At 35.0% G+C, this 19,593-nt stretch overlaps 1 protein-coding gene across 1 annotated transcript in view; it reads right to left on the minus strand.

Moving 5' to 3' along the window:
* LOC149796555 (uncharacterized) overlaps positions 1-13,619 on the minus strand; it is a 51,662-nt gene extending 38,043 nt beyond the window's left edge. Inside the window, exons 1-4 of the mRNA XM_089961254.1 lie at positions 13,445-13,619; positions 8,216-8,312; positions 5,841-5,934; positions 109-233 (exon numbers count right to left, since the gene is read on the minus strand). Coding sequence (XP_089817380.1) covers positions 109-233; positions 5,841-5,934; positions 8,216-8,300 — 304 coding nt within the window. The 5' untranslated portion in view covers positions 8,301-8,312; positions 13,445-13,619. The remainder of the gene's footprint in view (positions 1-108; positions 234-5,840; positions 5,935-8,215; positions 8,313-13,444) is intronic.
* Positions 13,620-19,593: the final 5,974 nt, after the last annotated feature.

Here is a 19,593-nt window from a genome sequence, read left to right on the forward strand (position 1 = left end):
GGTGCATGTCAGTTAATAGCGTAAAAGATTTTAGATTGTTTTCTTGACCCTATCACGTTTCATTCCACATGATTTACATTCACATTACGAGCAATTCTTATTTCTTACCATCAAAAACTTCCACTCTGTCATAGAGGCATTCCGAATGATACTCTATGTACGAATCCAGCACTTTCATCTGAATGGCGTGGGTTTCCTGTTCCGCCTTTAGGATCCAAGTGCAAAGCATATCGCTGAAAAAAGTGAGCAAATGCAAAGATTTATTACAAGTCTGAATGGTAGTTTCATGGTGGATTGACCTTCATTTGACATTTTTCAATTGGTCGTAAATATGCTTAAGTTGTAGTAACGATACAATCCACCCCAAAGCTCTCCGTTTAAACCTGACTAGGTAAGTGATACAATCAATCAAAACTGCTTTACTTGTCAATTTCATACGGCTAATACAAATTGTACATGCGACAGCTGCCTTCTCGCTTTTTATTTTGTAATACTTATCAATATTTATAAATTGTTGTGCAATATTGATAAATCAACTGATACAGTTTATCGGAAATAGCCAATCAACTGACACAGTTTATCGGAAATAGCCTCCCAACGTGATCAGAATGACATCGTAGTGTATATGTCAGCTAAAGGTTTAGCAAGTAAATTATAAACAAGGGCACACCTGCTTATAAAATTAATTTAGACGCGTCAGCACAAATGAAACATTGCAGTTTGCATGTCCCAGTTGTCAATATAAATTATTCAATTTAGATTTGTCCTTTTTTGCTTAATGATCCCATACTCTACTGTAATCAGCGACCTCATATGCGTTGTCGCGCTTTTTGGCCATTCACTTTTACCTATTTCCACTCTCATCCTTGTTAACTCACGGGATCACTAATATTTCATTTTTACGTGACCCGTCCATGGAAGTGACGTGAGAATACACATGATCATGAACCATAACTTATTTAAATCGATTCCAAAAAATCATGAGTATAATAATGGTATTAACGTAAATTATTGTAACTTTCTTCAGCTTGAGCATGCCTGGCTCTTTTCGAGAGGCCAACATTTAACAAACGAAGGAACGGTTTCATGATGTTCCGTTTAAGAATGCTTTTAAAAACTGATGCTACACCATAAATTCTTAGGTTTGAATTTGGCTGTGGTAGAGAAACATTTAGGCATTTTAAACTATCCGACACAGTGACGATGCTTGTGTAAAGTATGTAGTAAAGTCGGTATTTAACCGGCATTTTTGTTAGGAATAACTTCGCAGTCTGTGACTTCACATCGATCTTAGAAACGTGTGATTCAACATTTGTATATATTAGAACTAATCTTACAAGTAACTATATTTTAGACTTTGAAGATATAGATGATATTATTCAGTTCAACTAAGTAGCGTGAAGTTTTTCTTAGACAAAGCTCTTTTGGATGCAAGTTTGATGCCTGTGTTACAAGATGAACGACGTCAACGATCTCTAATGGAGACTAAAGCCTTAGACGGGCTTTTGATTGCAATGCTAGAACGAGAAAGCGTGTCTTACGGAATAAAGCAAAGTAACTACATGCTGTTGTTTTAACAGTAGAAAATCTATTTTGGCTATTTTGTTCCAATTAAACGTGCTGTCACGCATCTGTCTTACCAGATGAGTGTGTAGTAGTTAGATATCACCATTCTTTGACACGACAATGTCAGGCTAAATTCTAAATTGACTTCTGTTGCTTGACATTTTAGGTGAAGTGGTTTGCACATCATGAATGAATAATGATGGTTAAGTTGCCAAGAATGCGTATGTTGGTTTTTGTCAAGAACACCTATGTTGGCTGTTGTCATGAACGTGTCTGTTATCAAGAACAATTCGCCGCGGTAGCTGTTTCATAGTATTATTAGGCACAAGGACAATTCTGGAATAAACTGGGTTCATGAAAATTGATTTAGAAACATATTACAAATTGGGCCATTAATTAGTAGGAATATAGAAATGATCAAATCTTTTGTATGTCGCTCTGGTGGATTTTAAGTTGTTTTCTTTTTCACGAGCATAAGCGACCACGGACCAGCTGTGCATGTATTAGATTTATTTGAAACATCGTGTTCATTAATATCTCCAGAACAATACTCGTCAGCTATTTGATGTACATCCTTGTTGTCGAACACATTAACATTACTATAGGTAGACAGCTATTGTCATCGCCTATTGGTAAGTTAGGCCGGTGGTGGGCAAAAACCTGCAAACCAATTGCAAAAAGTTCCATATGCGATACACTCAGGTATCGTTTTAATTTAGGGTGCCAGTTATACAAATTTGAAATGTAAAATATATTGATAAGTATTTTTTTAAAAATACATATTTATATATTAACTGAAAATAAGAAAAAATTTAAATTTGAGACAGCTATTTATTATGTTACGTGTTTAGGCTCGAATAAACAGCAACACAAGAAAAAGTGAAAACAAAAAGCTCTGAAAAATTTGACAAATTATTTATTTCCCTCGAAAAATGCTGTAAAAATGAAAAAATAATCCTTACGGTTTTAAGAACCAAATTAAAAAATAATCCCAAAATAATCCACGAATAAAACTTAGGAGTTATAATAATGAAATGTTCTAATGATTTGAAATTCGAGTCTGACGAAGAATCCAAGATGGAAGGCGATTCCATATTCTGTATCCTGTATTATGCTAAGGTCTACAGTTCCTTGTAGAAACACGAGTAACACTCCGGTGTTGGAAATCCGAAAAAAAATTTTAAGAAATGTCTTTGTTCAAGAATTCTGTATGAGCACAAAAATACTTCCAGAGAGACGAATGAATGTTTTAGAATCCAAACAAGCTGAAGAGAAATTAACATATAACTTACACGGACTAAAACAGAAAGAAACGACTTGGCATCAAGCGTTTTTTAGCCCATACTGTGAGATCTCTCCGTAAACATGACTATTTAAACTAAGTAATGCGCACTTTAGGAAATGCCTAATTACGAAATAGAGGATCAAATGATTTTGTTTGCATATATATGTAACAAACACGTAGCCCCTGTTATGTCCATGATGAAAACCAATCATTTTACTCCGAGAAAACAAATTGTTTACATCACTAAAACTATTTACAAGCCTAGAGTCACGTATTCAATACAGCTTTGATCTCACTCTTATTATTCCCACAATAAAAAAAGAACTTATTCACGTGGCTGTTGCTTATTTTGAATTAAGGTCAAATAGTGCAATACATAAAACCTTGATGCAAGATATACATGCGAAGTACAGACATCTTCGGAGAAAAATAATATAACTCTTCCAAAAGAGTGGCAATTCAATATAAGCAATAAGTTCATCGACAAACACACGTCCATGCACATAAAATGCAGACACACGTATGTTTTGTCGATGAAAATGCAAATTTGGCATTGCGCTTTAGTAATTCTTAAAAATATATCTATATAAAGAAAGTACTTTTAAAACGATGGAAGAAACTTTTAAGTTCAATGTTATAATAATACTTACTTAAAAGTTTATTTCCAAATGAATTGCTCACAGGGGGCCCCGCGCTTAATTACATGGGGCCCCGCTTAAATGATCCAAGTTTGGGCCCCGCGTTTGCTAAGGCCGGTACTGTTTATAGCCATTTTGACAAACATTTGACCAATTCCACATGAAGAAATGAATATAAGAGTCTGTGGAAGAGAACGAAAAGCAAACGAAACAGCATAAAAAGCAACAAACAAAACATAACAAAACAATGCACACAGACTGGGCAGGTACTGTGGTCACTCCTCGGTAAATAAAAAATAAATTATGACCTGGTGAAGTACAAGTAACAATAGCTAGGGCAATTGAATAGAGAGAGAGAGAGAGAGAGAGAGAGAGGTCACGTTTGCTAAGCTATAGCTATAAAGTCTTGATCTCTAAACTTTGCCTTGGGGTTAGTGTTGAACTTTTGCGCAAGGTTACCATGACCTGCCAGAGACCGGAAACTTAAGTTGGCCAAGCTTGCCGTTATTACACCTATATGTTAAAAGTTTGTTCAAGGATCAAAGGCAAGTCTACGAGGTGAACGAGGCGTTTTAGTATCCGTCCCCTTGTTCAAAGACAGCGAGAAAGACATTGTCCGCTAAGTTTGATTGGATCGGTTCACAGCGATATCCAATCAAAAGTCGAGATAGATGGCGTGATTGCAATTCAGACCCACATGATATCTTCCAACTTGTAAGAGACAAATTAGTATTCGCCTAGACGGATTGCTGATCAACAGGATCTACTCCGAGAAGAAGCCACTCATAATTTGGCGGCAAAACTTAGAGATAGATTCTAAGGAACGACAATGCTTCTAAAAGGTCAGTAAGTTATTTGCTCGATTTTGCAGAATATTACGACATCGTAATTTTAATTATTTGTAGTATGTACATTTAATTACTAGGATAGTTTAGTGTGTAGAATTACATTTGTAATGTTTCATTTACATGCGTTGTGGAGAAATGGTCATGAGCCTTACGTTGAGAATTATTAGATGCGAGGCGGAATTTTGTAGATTGTTAGCTTGTGGTCATAATTAATCTTGCAATTCGATATTAGGTAACTTTGTATTAAACCAGTGCATTCATTAATGCGCAATATTATAATCTACACATGCCTGAATTGTGAATTTGGAAAATGGTTGAAGTATAAAAGATTAGTAAATATGGACATATGCATATATCAGAGCATGGATATTTGAATATTTGCGTTCTTCGTGTAAGTTGTAAGGTAAAGAAATGCGTCTGATTATTGTGATATTGTTCAGTATAACGGGATTAGGAATATGTACTGATGTGACGCAATTTATTGACGTATATATAAGAAGTAATTGATACCATGCTGTATTATGGCGTTTGTTTTACCATACATGAATGTATGGGTATTTCGATGTGAATGATTGCGTGACCGAAGAAATTTAATAGCCGTCAACTGATTATAGGCTGTGTGTAGTGTGAGATGAGAGAGGAAAATGACTGTACCGTCCTTGTGTTTTCACAGGAAGCTTTTATGAGGACACAGAACGCCTGGTTCCATTGAGTCCCGAATCTTCAAGAGTTGAAGACGGAAGTTAGACTAGCCGAAACAGTCAAAGTCGACAGAAGTGCAATCGTGCGGGAGAAAGTGGAGGAAAAGGAGAAGGGGTATAGAGAATGTCGAGGAGTAGGAGGAGGAGGAGGAGGTGGAAGAAGGAGGAGGAATTTCGGAGAAAGGTCGGGGAGGAAGAGGAGAAAGAATCGAGAGAAAGAGGAGAGAGAAAGGATACAACAGATGAGCATAAATACAAGGACAGGTGGAAATCAATCTCACACTACTAATCAAGTGACGCAATAGGCTTGTTAAATGGCCGAGCGGAAGGTGTGTAATTGGAAATTTGAGTCATTTGATTATTTAATCGATATTACATTGTTATTCATTGAATTTCAACATTTATTTTATATTCAGCCGTCTAACCGTCGACATTGCCGACTGGGATAGCTCGGAGATTTACATCTATCTTTCACTAAATTTAACTTTGACTTCTACAATACTTTAATAAAATATTGGCAACACCCCACCCAAGCCATAACAAATAACAGAGAGAGAGAGAGAGAGAGAGAGAGAGAGAGAGAGAGAGAGAGATATTGTCGAAGAAATATCTCAAAATCAGGCAGTCGTAGGTTCTTGTCTATACGTTGGTAATATGGTTTTCTTTTTTGTTTTGAAACCATATTTTATTTAGAAAGGAATAGAAGCACTCAAGGTTTAAACATGCCTGCATTGTCGCATGTAACAACATAAGAACATATTGTGTGGAAACTTTACACAGTTAGATATTCATCTCTACTTACTTAAAGTATCCTCGTGGATAGTTGACGGAGGTGAAAGTTTTGTACGTTGACACTGCTACGTATTCCACACTAGATCCAAAACGTTGACACCAACCTGAAAGGAGCAATCATGGCATTGAATTTTAATGAGCAATACAAGGATGTTTTCATAAGTTATTTAATATATCTACATTATATGAAATATTATGTCGCCTATGAAGAATATAAAAATAGGTATCAAACCTATCACCTGATAGTCCCCTTTGCCCTGCGAACATTTTGTATTAAAATTTGTTGATAATGCATAGTTTTATTTACAATCAGATTTTTATTTCCGAAGGTTGTGAGGTATGTTATTATCCGGGGACAAGGATGTCAAAAACCGAAGTGATGGAAAACAAAACACATGATTTCAGCTTCAGTCTTAACTCAAACAAGAATGAGCATATTTTTGCCATTGAAGAAATTTAGCAAAGCTTGTTATGTTCCTGTGCTGTTCTCATTGTACACGAACCCTACTTATTCCCACCCATGCTACCATTGCAAGGGAATGAGTGAGGGTAAAGGCTGTTAAAAACTTCGCGAAGGCACTCTTTTATTATCCAGATTCAGTGATCTGAAGAAATTATGTGACATAAAGCCATACACGTATGCACTTTACATCGCATATTCACGTGTCTGTACGCAGGGTTAAACACACCCCCCCCCTGCTCTTGATAGTTTTTCTTCCCTGATAGCGCGGGTTAAAGAATAGTTTAAAATCTATTCCTCAAGTATTGATAACATTTAAAACAAAAAAAAAAAAAAAAAAAAAAAAAAAACAGTTTCGTGATATAAAAAGCGATCCTAGCAGTACATTTATCTCCACAGTCAAACACCCTTGACGGAACATGAATATATGAGGAAATGAGACCATTTTCAATCCAATTTCATACAAATGGTGATGATTAGAAAAGGCCTGGATAATTTCTTAGAAAGAGTTATCTTTACCGTCTTCGTTGCTGACTTGACATGTCAATGAAATTAGGGTCATTTTGACAGAGTTATCCAAAGCTTTACACAGAATCAGATAAATCCACGGCTTACACTAGAAGGAGTAAATTCACAATCTACCTTTGTGACATCACTAGCGTGACGTGATCGAGTCATCGAGGCACATAAATTAACGTGAAACAAGTATAAAATCTTGTTCATTCTGAAATGTTTTTTGGAAGAAAACAAATGCTTATTTTAGGTGAATAAGGAATATTCTACAAGTGTGTGGACAGAATATTGTTGTGTATATTTGATTTAACTTATATCTGATTTAATTGGTTGAAAGTTTTAAAGTTTTTTTTTTTTTTTTGTTAATTTCATCATACGTCAAAACAATGTTGTTCTGTTTACTAGGAACTCAATACTTTTCCAGAAAATAGTTTGTCCTTGACTGTTGATTTTTGTAAACACATAAGTCTGACCTGGTTCCCGACCTTAATTCAAAATTAGTTCAAGTTACGTCAACAAGTTATTTTTATATTTATTTTTATTGTGGGAATAAGAAGGTCGAGATAGAGGCTGTGTTGGATACGTGACTCTCGGCTTGTAAATATATTTTAGTGCAGTAAACAACATTTTTCATTTTATTAATTGTGTAAAATGATTGGTTCATATCAGTGCATTGCTGAGAGTACGTGATATAAACATGATCTGCGGGCATCTGTTTTGCGCGTTATTCAAGTTTTAAATCATTGCTTAGAGACGGTTCTCTAAGTTGGGCTTCTAACAGCTAGGACGTAAAGGTGTTCTTTTGTTGTCATTTTGGGAATTATATTATTAATGTTTATTTGAACTATTTGGATTCTAAAGATTAATTCGTTTCTCTGGAAATATTTTGAGTGTTCATGCATAATTATTGAACAAGGAAATTTCATAAATTTAAACGCCGGATTATTTCTTTTGTTTCTACAAGGAACTGTAGACTTCAATACAGTACATGATACAGCATACGTTATCGCCTTCTATCTTGGATTCTCCGTAGGGACTAGAACTTTAAATCATTAGAGCATTTTATTATAAATACTTCTAAAGTTTTAATCGTGGATTGTTCTTGGAATATTTTATTTCGGATTTGATTCTTAAAACCGTAAGTTCTTATTGTTTTTGTTTTTTTTAACTGACTGTATTTTTCTAGGGAAATAAATAATTTGTTAAATTTTTCAAAGCTTGCTGTTTTCACTCTTTCTTGTATTACTGTTTATTCGAGCCTTAACACGTAACATAAGAATAGAAAAATCTTAAGTCTTGACGAATGATTTGTAATCACCGTCACATACCAATTTTATCAGCTCAGGTAAAATGTAACACTTCTGGCATATTACAATCAATAGATTATGTAAGTCACGTGACAGTATGCTTACCTAAGGGCGCAAAGACAATTATAATCGTAAGCACACACCATTCGAGAGGAAATGCACCATGGTGATCACCATAATCTGCAAACATTCTTTTGAACCCCTGAAATGAAAGTTTTCATTCTTTATTCTTTGACTATCTAGTGTATATCATTAAAAAGAAACGCATATAGGATAGATTCTGATAAAATGTACAAACGACTGAAGTTGAGTAACACGAATCCTGAGATATCCAGTTCCGAATATTTGAAACCCAAAAAAATTATAGATCTTATTTTCTGACAAAAAGAAAGACTTGCATAAGAATATTTCTACTTTGAGATGTCAAGAAATGTTGAAATTTGAGAATCAAAAGTCAATTTACCCGTATTGTAATCAACTCAGTGGTCACAATTGCCTATTGCCAAATATTTGGATATGGTTACTGCAGATTCATATGCAATTATTTTTGAATATTGGATTGTCAGATGTATGACACATGGGGACATTATAAACCTCATTGTCCAGTAATAAAACAAACGATATTGGAAATTTGAGAATTGTGTGCCCAGTGTCCATATAGTTTTAGATAGGTCATAGTAGAGTAAATTAATATTTTATCGATTAGTGGATGTCTTAGACTTGAATATTGATTGTCTATACATTAATAAGAAAACTGCAGAAAATAATGTCACATTTCAAAATATTTAGATACTGGCGATTCAAATATCCAAATTTCCAAATGCGGATACTGGTGTTTCATTGGTCCTAAATTCAAATATACGGTTATTGCAGTTTGCGATATGCAACACTCAGAATTCAATATCTTATTAACTTCAAATTGTGTATGTATGCACCGCCAACCTGTAGCATTTATTTAGCTATCCCGAGCGTGAATCAGTCTAAGTCAATGTATATAAACGTATGGTTCCAATGTTTATTGCAGGTCTTAAGATATTTTTACCACACATGTCCCTTAAAAGTACACAACGACGCATATGTGTCAACCCCAAATTTATACTGCATATGTCTAAAGATTTAGTACGAACAACTTTTGATTGCTTCATTGTAAGAATTCTTTACGACATAAATCTATTTACATTCTTGTCTTGATAATGTAAACAAATAACCTAGACACCTTTGTAAAACAATTTTGATAGTTTTTCAGGTTTCAAAGGTCAGCCTAAATACAACTGCATTGAAGAGGCGACCTACCTATAACATTAGGATCTATCTAAATGAAATAGATAAATAAAATTGGACGGGGTTAGGTTCAGACACTCACAAAACGAGTAAGAATATTGTTGAACAAATAATCAAAACGCATTATATACAAAATACGACAATTATAGTTATCAAATTTTTATTTGAATATAGAAATACTTAAGTATCGGAAGTCAACAACATATCTTTAAAATATGTAATTAAAAAATAATTTATTAGTACACATTGCACGAAAATCATCTAATGGATTACTCAAACACTATAAATATTTGCTTTCATGCTTATAAAACAATTACTGTTTGGTGGTGGTAGTGGGATGAAGACATTACACTGTTCTTCCACAGGATATAGTAGTGACTTGACCCTAAGTATTTTGTACCAAAACTATATGGATTAACCTTGTACTCAAATAATTTCATCAGGTCCTTATTACAATAATTGTATGGTAATGTTATGGATACGTTTCCAGTCTGCCATAATTTCGTCTTCTGTATTATTTGGAAAAAACACACCAATGTCGTCCATGCATTTGCCACAGATCAATGACTTTTGAAGGGTGTTTTAAAAAAAAATCTATAATGGGAACCCTGTAAAAGCATCTCAAAGCAACAATTAATGAATGTTTGATTGAATGAACATTTTTAAATTAGTTTTCAAAGTCTAAAGTCGGAAGTCGGCAGTCCCACAAGTGCCCCAGTAATTCAACACTGAAAGCTTGAGGGTGTTTCAATTCGTGGAGCGTCAAGGACGTTTCTTCCTAATGGCAGTGTAGTCCTTTCTCGTTGCGTGTTTTGCGTCGGTGATCAGTTTCACAAATGATATTCGCATCAATAATATCACGTTATTTACTGTATTTAGTCGATGTAGAAGATCTCTTTGGTTTTACGGCTTCATTCGTAAAGTTGATTTACTGTTTTTATTCTCTTATTTAATATAACTTTAATTATTGATACTATCTTTTCGTGATGTCATTCTTGTGTCAAATCAAATTATGAGTCACAAATACCAGAGTAACATTTGTTTCCGACATATTTCAGCGTTGATTTTGAGAAACCGTATATTTGTTGTATTTCGAAATATGAGCATTACAATAAAAGTGAACACTGTTTGCATCTAGCAGAAACAATATTATAACTCGAATGTCTTGAAGATAAACTTAATAAACATTTGTCCGTAAGTGTATATGCAGTAGAATCAAAAACTAATCAAACCTTAAAGCAAGCACGACGTGAAATATATAAGTGAGCAAACACGCATATGAGTGTGTCGCTTGATTTAACATTCCTAAACACAAGTTTACTTTTAAAATCTCAAACTATTTACTCATCGAAGTACATTCAGTATTCGTGATGTTGTAAGGTTTAACGCCATTTTTCAGCACACGATAGGCTATCCATTGCGGCCAATATTAATGGTGGAGGAAGAACCCGGGAAAACCCCAGAAAGAACCACCGACCCACAAGAAACTACTGGCAAGCTTTCTCACATACCCACATTAGCCGAATCCGAGACTCGAACCCACGCAGACAGAGGTGAGATGACAGTGATCCGTAACGTATAGCACTTTAGACCACTCGGCCACTCGGTGCCTTCAGTATTCGTTAACACAGGACTATTTAAAGTCATTCGGTATTTACGTAAATCAACACGAACCGTTAAAATTACTCGATTTCGGACACGCTTCATTTGTCTCTGTCAGCAGAACCTGTTGGGAATATATTATCCAAATTCTCTATATTTTCTGTGTTACCCATTTAATCAAATACGGTCGCCATCATAAACTTGGTCAAAATTGAATATATAAATGATGTCAATGAATGAATTAATAACAAATTACATAATAAATATCATGCAAGGAAAGTTCATGAAGAAATTGACCATCCTTCAAATCATCTCGAAGGAGTTCTACTTTATGAAAAAGATGCAAACTGGTAAACAAGTACTCAATACACTAACGAATGCGAATATAATTATTGTTATATAAACCATTCACTGTGAAGAAATCAGAAAGTATATATATATATATATATATATATATATATATATATATATATATATATATATATATATATATATTATTATTAGAAGTCTTCGGCTGAAAGGTTCATCCCAATATGAATTTTTAGCTCAGGAGAAATATGAATAACAAGAGTTTTGAGATGGTGGCTATATTGGGGCTCATAGTGGCCCTATTTTTATTTAAGACCTAGCAGACATCACAAAAAGTCTTTGAGTGAAAAACTCTGTGCTATTATAATCATCCATTTAAGAGGAATATCTGTTATAAGATTTTTCTATGTGGCTTATGTGCTCATCATATCAGATATTTGAGTAAAACTATTTAATTTATTTCCAAGTGGACGTCATAAGATGTCTTCATGTCGACATGACCTTTTGTTCTAGAGGGGTAGTGACAAGAATATTTTGAATATGTCTGCTGTGGTGGTCATATTGTATGTCAGATCGGCACCTTGTTTTGGGATGGTTGCGTGTGTAAAGTTGCATAGTAATCATTCAAAATAGCTTCGGAGAAGTAGCGAGAATATATTTGTACTTGCGGACGAAACGAACGATAGGCATCTGACCATTAAGTAATATCTCCTGGTCTTGGACAAGTAGAGACAAAAAATTTTGTTTTAGGGCAAGCCATACTAATAATAGAAAGAATCGTATTGCTAAGCAAGCTGATGTTTTATTTTCTGTTTGCTTGTTCTTACAAAAATATAACAAGGCTTGAAAAGAAAAATCGCTATAAATGCCATGGCAAAGGTTAGAGCAATACATCAATTTAGCTAGCATGCTTGGGGCAGCTGACTATACAGTCTGTGCACTGTTAGAATGAAGAGTCTACTTCGTGCTTTGTCTCTGACAAGATATTTAAGCCAAAGTGGACCTGCGCGTTGATACGATGTGCGCATAAGGAACTGTTTCTCTCATTACCCTATGTTGATTTCGTTTAGCAATGCTTACCTACAGTAACCCATTGATTACCGCCAATTACAAAATGTATATATCGGTAACCAATGGCGAATGCTGACGTTGAATAGCTTTACCGAGTATTGGAATGGCGTCATTCAAATACGGAAACAGACCAAATATGAGAAGATTTGATATATTCGGATAATACAATTCAATGATATTTGTTACAGATCTTTTAGTTTACTAAACTTTGTTTTGTTCCTATCTGTAGTTTCCTTGGATATGCCCACTTTTCACAACAATAATTACAGTCAATATCCATTCTGAGTTAATTATAGTCGGCAGAAAACACGATCAATCAATCGATGCCACTGCTAACCATATTATAGCATACTAAGGTACAAATTGGCAACACTTAAAAAACATATGAGTGCTGGGTACCACCGCTAACAATCTTGAGACTGTAGGCAACCGAATGAAAAATTGCAGACAGACAGACAGACAGACAGACACACACACACACACATCCTTGGAATTTTCATTTATATGTCATATATTTGATGAATTGCTAACACCAGCACACACACACACATATGTATGTTCTGGTGGTCATACACACACGACAGATATTTGAGAATTGATCTGCATATTAACCAAGTTTTAAACATACACGAAAATAAGAGTTTTAATTAGCCATATACCGCTGTCATTATCATTGAAATGCATCAATGAAAGCTCACAGCTAACATATGTCAGACTCAACCTTTGCGTGGCACCAACAGGAATCCAGAGATAGGTGTTTGTTTCCCTCTCTTCGCCCATGGATAAATAAATAAATAAATGAATAAATAAATAAATGCGATGGATAACACTTGCCTTATTACAAGCATTACTTGCAAACAATTCTCAGTATTCTACTATTTGACTCCATGGATCTCGATGTGAAATTGACTCACCAACTCGATAAAATAAAGAGAAAGCTAAATGGACTGTCCATATATGAAAATTATGCAAAGGTGGGTGCTGTTAACGATAAAATCTACATTATAGGCAAATGTATATTTACGAGAGAGAGAGAGAGAGAGAGAGAGAGAGAGAGAATTAAAAGTTTACCTGCAAATGATGCTAAGTACGGGCCTTCAGAACAAAGGTGTTTTTCACAACCCTGTCACTAATTCCATTTAAAATATAATCCTTTGTTTAGTAAACTCCTTTGGAGCCATTGCCAATGTCTATTTCCTATAAGGCATTTCGGAAACTTATTTGACAACAATGTCTCACTGTTTATTAAAATCTATACATTGTAACACGTTAAAAACAATTTCGGATCGACCTGCGATTCTAGGTATATTCGATCTACCTGGAACATTGCCAACGTTACAATCGATAAAAGACAGTGTTAGACGAACATAATTGTTAAATATTCCAGTGCACAGGACACTTATAAATAATTAACAACTAATGAGCCGATGGGAATGGCATCCGCGTGTATCGTTTGGGACTCAGTGATAGGAACTACTTGATAGCAATGAACACACACACACACACACACACACACACACACACACACACACATATATTAAACGTGATTCATTTCGAATCCAAGACGCGTACAGTAATATGTACAGGAATGGAATGCTTTCTTATTATTTATTTTACACTTGGCAGATTTAAACTGCGCTGAATGGATTGCAGCAGTAAATCGACATGGTGAATGATACTATTTATTATATACAAATCCAGAATTTAAAATACAGGTAAAAGACCTGCTCTCGATAATAGAAACGTTCATTTCACATATAGAGTATGCATAGGCATGTGTCAAGGTCTAAAATAACGTTCTGAAAATCAGACAAATGTTTAATGCTTTTATGACACTTAATTTTTTTAACTCAAAAAGCAGCACTTTTTTGAATTATAGACAGTGGCGTCGCTAGTGGGGTGCGGGGGGTGCGGACCGTACCGGGTGACACCATCTCAGAGGGTTGACACCAAAATGAAAAATTGCAAATTTTACAGAGCACACACTGCTCGGTCTAGTAGGATTTCATAAGCGGATAACCGATCATAGTTAAATACATGACTAGCAGGCACAGCAGTGGCGTCGCTAGGGGGATGCGGGGGTGCGGACTGCACCGGGTGACACCATCAGAGGGGGTGACACCAAAATGACATTACTAAGGATTCTGTATGGTCTGTTAGGTAAGGAGGACCATGGGGGTGACACCATGAGCTACGGCACTGGGTGACACCAACCCGAGTGACGCCACTGATTATAGATTAAAATACCCAGCGAATCACTCGTAATTTATATGAAAATATGAATATAAAATTTGTTTTCATTCAACAGGAAATTAGAATAATGTATTCATACTTTATTTAAGCATCATGAGGCTTCATCTAGGAAATTATTGTCAGGTCGTACTTGATTTTGCATTTCACGTATGATTAAAATTAAAATAGTAGAAAGATATATGTTGTGTACGCAGAGAGAGAGAGAGAGAGAGAGAGGGAGAAACAGAGCGAGAGAGAGAAATCGCTTCTCCCACCCTTTTTAGGAAGCAAACGCTGACCCTTAAGAAGAACTTCTTCAAAATAATCATGTTATAAGGACATGTTTTGTCAGCCATTGATCCCTTCTCCAGAAAAGTGACCCGGGGTTACATCTTTTCTTATGAGATAAACTTGCAGTTTTCCTGAGAGACAAATTGCTCTAAATGCGATGGATAAATGCCATTGAAGCCATTTCCCTAATGACACACTACGGTCGCATTAACCTTCTGCCTCCAAAATATAGGATCTGAACTTTGTGGATTTTACGCTGATGTATACACCAATTATTAGAACAAACATCATGCCTAATTCGCAGATTCACAAAGTAAAAGGTTGATAAATGCAAAATTTAATGACGTGCTGTCTGGTAGAATTTTTAAAACTGCAATCATGTAAAGGGACTGTAAACATACGTTTATTTTCAGGACTTTATTTTTACTAATCAATTTTGAATTGTATCATTACAAAGATTTGGTACTAAAAGAAAAATCTATCCTCTCTGACCGAAACGAAAGCACATTTGTCGCGAGAATCAGAACATACTTGGTCCTTTCTAAGTCATGTTAAGAATGAGGTTTCTGGAGTAATTCGATGCGGTTTAGAACTATATATATATATATATATATATATATATATATATATATATATATATATATATATATATATATATATATGCATTCCTATAACAATATCAGAGGTGTTTTCACGTGATGTTCAGAATGTTGTCTCGACTTCATGACGAAAGTAAATGCTGTGCATATTACCTGCGAGGGTATTCAGAACGAAAAACAAAGAAAGATACAAGTGATTCCCTGAGATCAAATGGGATGATTATTTACCAACATAGTGTACACGATCTGATTATTTTCTTCACTATTGGATATGGAAATGTAAATGATTGTTATGTTCCATAGACTTATGGTTTAATATACATTGAAAAAAAAAATGGTTATAAATCCGTTCACGCGATCCTGATTACAGGTAAATGCAAATATCGTTTCTTTTCAAGAATGCACGTGTTTGTTTATTCATCGGAAATTGTTCACATAAACTACGCACCCACACATACATATAACTGAATCAAACTCCTTATGAAGTGAGTAAAATGTTTTTTAAGTTCTTAGCAATGGTGGTATATTGCATACTTTACCACTCAGTGGGAAGTATGCATTTACATGGTAATACTTTCACGTCCTTTAGGAAAAGACATTTATTGTCGTGACAGTTTAATTTTCCACGAAATTTCCCATGCACGAAAACATTAGAGGCTGTTCTAATGTCTTACACAATTCACATAGTTTGTACCACAAGAAAGTCACATATAACTGATTGCAAGTTTATTATGGATCTTAATTACCACGATGAAAACACTCGAAAAGTATTTATCTATGGTCGTGGTCATACTGGATAGTAGACTAAACATTATACGAAGCCTTTATTGAAGACACAATACTAATAAAACCCACCACTCAGAAGTTGCGATACAAATTATTTTCAAGATGGCTGTAATGGTGAACATAGTCAATGTAAAAAGGGCAACATCTGCATTTAAAACCAAGCATGCACTATCAGTGAAATGACATATTGATATGACTATCTGTTCAGCAATATAAAAAAAGTCGTATTTCTATGGGTGCATCATTGTGTAATCCAGTGTGGAACACCGGTGCATGATAGCTCCATTCCACTTTATAAATGACCTTTATCTTGATTCGTGGATTATTTGACCATCTACGGCAAGCATAGTGCATACAAAATAGCAAACACTTTCCGAATTGCAGCATCTCTTGAACGTTCTTTCACAATATTCATGATAAACATACCTGTACTGCTTCTTCTGTGCAATTTGAGGCGAAGAATTCATATCTTCATTATCATTTCTGAGTAATAAATCTATTCTAAATCAAAGATGAATTGAGAACTATTTCATCATTTTTTGTCGGTCACGATTAATCGTATGACCTGTTATCTTCGCAAACCAAGGTTTGCTGCCACATCGAATGAAATCCACAGATCCAAAGCACCGAAATATCTGAACGATTCGCCACGGTGTAGCTAGGGTTAACACATCGAAACCTTGCCTAGCGAAGATGAGGACCTGAAAATATTGGTACCATTGCGCACGCTATTTGCAATAAGCTTTATTTTAAGGTAAATAAATTCTCAACCTTTTTCTGGTGAAAAGTTATATCCATATTTACAAGGCCACTACTTATTTCGACATCCATTTTTATCAGACTTACGTGAGGTAAACAGCCCTGCCTTATGCTTCAATGTAGGATAGGAAACTTATACCTTCAGGATACAAATTTTGCGTCAAATACTAGGCAGAATTTATTTCTTAATACGGTTATATAGGCTATTTGATTACATCGGCATATCATAACAATGTTGCAAAGCTCATTCCTAGTTTAATTGTTTTGACTAATCTTGAAGTTGCTAGGGCCTGAACTCTGATAATTGTGGATGCCATGTACCTTCTATAAGTTTTAAATGTTGCTGTCAGAAGGCGCATATTGAAAACGAACCCTTTTGTAACCTGAACACAAGTATTACTTACAGTTATATTGTTAAATTGCCTAACAACAAAGAAGGGTCAAATATCGAGATAAATGGCATGACATAATTTTAACAAAAAGGGATACTTGAGTTAATTCAGTATTCAAACTAATTAGTGTTCCCCATTGCATTGTTTGTTAGACAGTCAGTTCATAATGCCAACAACCTGGTGACATGGTTAAGATAATTTATATTGGGGTTTACAACTAGACAAGGGAAATTTAAGCCAATGGGTTATATTATTAGTTTCCCCACCCGGCTATGTCGATGGGGGAGATATAAAACGTAAGCCAACGACTTGCATTTCCTTTTCCAGGTACTATATATTATTTTTTTCACCCAATTGTTCCATTTAAATTAAAATGACCCTGCACTTCCGCAATATTGTTAGCAGATTCAAAACAAAGTATTCTTTAGGTAATAGTATTGTCTCTTACTCTGTATAAAGGTCATCAGATTTTTTGTACACTTTATATAGGTCTTCAGATTTTGTACTCTGTATAAAGGTCATCAGATTTTGTACGCTGTATAAAGGTCATAAGATTTTGTAACCTGTGTAAAGGTCATCAGATTTAGTACACTTTTGATGAAAATCTGAAGAATTATCTAAGTAAGCTTAAGCTATATATGCTACTCTAAGAAAAGAAACCCCCCAAAAATCAAGGACAAAGTTACAATTGTTACGTGCTGCAGTATTTTGCCCTGAGCGTCTCGAACCACATACTTTTATTTTTCTAAACATCCATTAATATCATTATGTTAAATAAGGGCACCTGAGTGGCCAGTGGAGTCTAAGTACACATGTTCTGCGCATGAGAAAATAGAAGCATCAAATCATTTGATGTTATTACTGTGTTATCACATATAATCGACGGATGCCATGAGCAAATAACACTAAGTAATTATTATCCTTGATACGGAGAACTTTTGACTTTCATCAGTTCTAATTTGGAAAAAGGTATATGGTAGGCAACTGTACACAACCCAGTCTAACGAAATGTTTAATGACTGTAGGGATATTTCTAAATCGTGATATTCATGTAATTTTGTATTTTCAGTCCTGTTTCTATTCCTGGTACAAGGATAATATACATGGCCATTTTCTTGTGCAAGAGCGTCTGGACTGATGAATTAACCACTCTGATTGTTACGTGCGGGAACTTTTGTTTGTTTTCAATGTTTGATTCAACTGGTGATGGTTGTGGGTGTTTGACAAAGTTTGAAGACCACAGGTCAGGCATAACACATTTCCGGTTGCTGTCGGTTTTGCGGACGCTCTTGAGAGAGTTTGGAGTTTTATGTAACCAATGATGTGTATTACCTGCCTGTCTTGTACAGTATTTTCTATTATAATTCACTCCAAACAGCAACGTGAATTTTATCATATATGTAGCTCCGTACAGTTTTAAGGTCTGTGTCATAAAATGTAGCTAAAATTACCTAATTTGTTTCAAACGAAGTATTTAAAACTAATTAGATTATTTTAACTACATTTACTGACCCTGACTTGGAAATTTACTAAGTTACAGATATGATAAAATTCGCCATGCTGAGTATGCGCTAACATTACACCAAAATAACTCAACGTCATGTGCATGGGTGTGTCTGTCTCTCTTAAAATGTATTGCATGGTGTTATCAAAGTTGGAGAAACCTTTATGAATGAAGTTCGGGTGTTGCATTATGAGTGAATTTCGTTAGTTATATATCTGTTGTTGTTGTTGTTGTTGTATTTTATTATTTTTGATAACTCCGTCATTCACATCAGAAGACAACAATGGTTTCTTCTTTATAAAAGGAGTACCTGGTGAGAATATTATTTCACATGCAGCTGTGCGTAGCCAAGTCATACTTATCACCTTGGTCGTCAAAGCCGTTTGCGTTCATAATATGATTTGTACAAGACGTTAAAATTGGTCTAGTTATACAAATATAGGAGACACAATCAGAATCGATTTTCGGCGCACAGTGAAAGTTTACAATTTAGGTAAGACGAGTCGTATTAATAAACCTCAGACATCAGTGACCGTATATAATACAGTAATTAGTTTTAGGTCACGAAACAAGGGTGTCCACAAACTGAAATAAGTCAGGCTGGACGATCTGAATAGATGTTTGTAGTAAGACTGTACTTTTACATTGCCGGCATGG

This window comes from Sinohyriopsis cumingii, chromosome 6 (assembly GCF_028554795.1).
Source record: "Sinohyriopsis cumingii isolate HCF-2022 chromosome 6, ASM2855479v2, whole genome shotgun sequence".
In the NCBI taxonomy this organism is placed as follows: Eukaryota; Metazoa; Mollusca; class Bivalvia; order Unionida; family Unionidae; genus Sinohyriopsis; species Sinohyriopsis cumingii.